The 2,645-nt window shown below is 49.8% G+C and overlaps 1 protein-coding gene across 1 annotated transcript in view; it reads right to left on the bottom strand.

The window, feature by feature from the left end:
• The window catches only part of SYT11 (synaptotagmin 11), a 10,295-nt gene that overhangs the window by 1,644 nt on the left and 6,006 nt on the right, over positions 1–2,645 (bottom strand). Inside the window, exon 4 of the mRNA XM_035903946.1 lies at positions 1,273–1,396. Coding sequence (XP_035759839.1) covers positions 1,273–1,396 — 124 coding nt within the window. The remainder of the gene's footprint in view (positions 1–1,272; positions 1,397–2,645) is intronic.

Genomic DNA, 2,645 nt, shown 5'->3' with positions numbered 1-2,645 from the left:
GGGCTGCCAGCGCCCATGGCCGGCTCATGGCCAGCTTTTCATCCACCAGCACCCCCCAGTCCCTCTGGGCAGGGCTGCTCTCCATCCCTTCATCCCCCAGCCTGTATGGATCCCGGGGGTTACCCCGACCCAGGGGCAGGACCTTGCCCTTGGCCTTGTAGAACCTCAAGAGGTTCACACACGACCCCACCTCTCCAGCCTGTCCAGGTCTCTCTGGATGCTGTCCCGTCCTTCTGGTGTGTCAACTGCACCACTCAGCTTGGGGTCATCTACAAACTTGCTGAGGGTGTGCTCAATCTCGCTGCCTATGTCATTGATGAGGATATTAAACAGCACCGGTCCCAGTACAGACCCCTGAGGGACAGCACTTGTCACAGGTATGATCATATAAAGAAAAGAATCTCCCTGCAAGATTCAGCAGGTAGAGGAGCAGTTACTAAAAAAAAAAAAATCTTTTTTTTTTTTTTTTTTAAAGAAGGAGTAAAATTTAAGGCCTTCAGTAGAGAGTTAAGTCTAGTTTGCGTTCTTTCTGAGGTGTACAAGAGGAAGCTGCAAAACCAGGATTAAATTTGGTCTCAGTCAGGCTATTATTGAATCTCAAGTTGATTCCCACCATTTTCCCAAATTCCTGAAGGAAACTTCGCTAAGGGGGCTTCAGGAGTCTGAGAATCTGTGACTGCAAAACAGGAAAGCTGGAAGAGCTGCTCCTCCCTTCAGACAGCAGAACAATAAAACCAGCAAAAACCACAAAAAAGGGGAAAAAAAATAGTTTCTCATGCCCTATGAATTTACTCCCCTCTACCATGAGCCTATCCCTCCTCTTTTTTACGCTTGCTCCCTTCTGCCCCCCTCTTCTAGGAGCAGGGTTTCAGGTAGGCGTAGTAAGCAGCAGTTGTGCTGTGGAAAAAAGTGCTGCTAAGGGCAATGATGAGCGCCAGCAGGACGCAGGCACGGGCCCTGCACGGTCCGGCCAAAAGCAACCCGAGATCTGCTTAATTTGGAAAATGCTGTCTTCATAAACAGACCAGGTGATGCCAGAAAGATGCGACTGTTGGTCTCGCAGCAGGAAGGGTTTGGTCTTGTTTGTATGACCATCTGTTGGCGAGGGCTGGATCACGCGTAGCGATCCATCGCCCTCAGGAAGAGTTTGAGGAAATGTGCACAAAGAAAGAAAATGTTCAGATAAGACAAGACAAGCGAAATGATCTGAAAGTGAACCTGGAGATTTTTTTTTTTTTTATACACATATTTAGAGCTGGAGAAAATAGCTTCTACCTGAGAGGCCAGTGATATCCATCTTTGGCAAGTGTCTGGCTTTCAGCACCACAACGGTCATTCTCTGCGCCACAGGCTGGTAAGACAAGGAGACCTGCAGCTCCCCTCTGCTAATGCATTTCTGTGAAAAAGAAACAGAACTTAATAAGACAAGATGCTCTTATAAATAGGGACAATTCAGTTCCAGCTGAATGTGAGGAAGAACTTCTTGACTTGGAGGGTGCCCGAGCCCTGGCCCAGGCTGCCCAGGGGGGCTGTGGAGTCTCCTTCTCTGGAGATCTTCAACCCCCGCTTGGACGCTGTCCTGTGCCCCCTGCTCTGGGTGACCCTGCGTGGGCAGGGGGGTGGCACTGGGTGAGCTCCGGAGGGCCCTGCCAACTCCTGCCAGTCTGGGATTCTGAATTGCTGGCAGTCGCCAGAATTGCCCTTCCCTCTGCTAAATGCCTAAGAAGTTGGAAAATTGGATGCCGGCCATTTTATGTGCCTCAGGCAGATGGAGCCTCTGGGAGAAGCAGTGAGCAGCACAACATAACTCCCCCTGTGCTGGTCACCCTGCGCCTGTTGAGCGCAGGAAGCATCAGTACAGCGTTCCTCCTCGAATTCGGTTTCCATCAGGGCGAGCCTGGTGGGTACCTTCGGGGAGAGCAGCGGCCCTGGCTGCCTTTTGATGGCTACTAGAGGCATCTGTGCCGTTTAGGAGCTTAAGTTTCATTGAATTTTGGTGGCACTTCGATGGCTGAGCACCTCAAGTTCCCTATGTATGCTCTGACGGCTTCACCATCGGTTTAGTATGCAAAGGTAAAGGCTGAAGATAAAAGCAGATAAACCCAGATCTACTCAGTGAAACTCACTGTACATCCTTTCGAAGAGTAATATAATATTACGATAATTAGGTTTGGTTTCCAGATGGCATTCATTAACTTGCATTAAGATGACACTAATTTAGATTAAGTTTATTCGCTATCAAGACAAACATTGGGTATGAAATCGTGTGGTGTCGGTACCCCCTGACAGCAGAGCTATTGCAACAAGTCAGATTGCTGCCTGCTGAAAGTTTTGACCTTGCCCTCCTCCTGCCCCATCAACGCCCGGTACTGTTAACTCTGCGGAGCAAAGGGGGGTGGGGGGGCACCCAAATAAAGGAATTTTTCTCACTTTACACCGGTAAAACACTACAGTGATTGTCACACAGAACGCTCTGGTGATCGCCCACGAGGGGAAGCTGTTCTTCCAACTGCCGGTATTCTGCTTAGCAGGGAAACATCGTGCAACTGAATCACAGAATTGTTTAGGTTGGAAAAGACCTAACCCAACTCATCAAGCCCAACCGCTCCCCTACCCCTGCCATCCCACCCCCAAACCCTGGCCCT

Source organism: Egretta garzetta, unplaced genomic scaffold (genome assembly GCF_000687185.1).
Source record: "Egretta garzetta isolate BGI_Z169 unplaced genomic scaffold, ASM68718v1 scaffold141, whole genome shotgun sequence".
NCBI classification, from domain to species: domain Eukaryota; kingdom Metazoa; phylum Chordata; class Aves; order Pelecaniformes; family Ardeidae; genus Egretta; species Egretta garzetta.
Note: the sequence above shows the minus strand (reverse complement) of the source record. Positions and strands in the feature narration are given on the sequence as shown.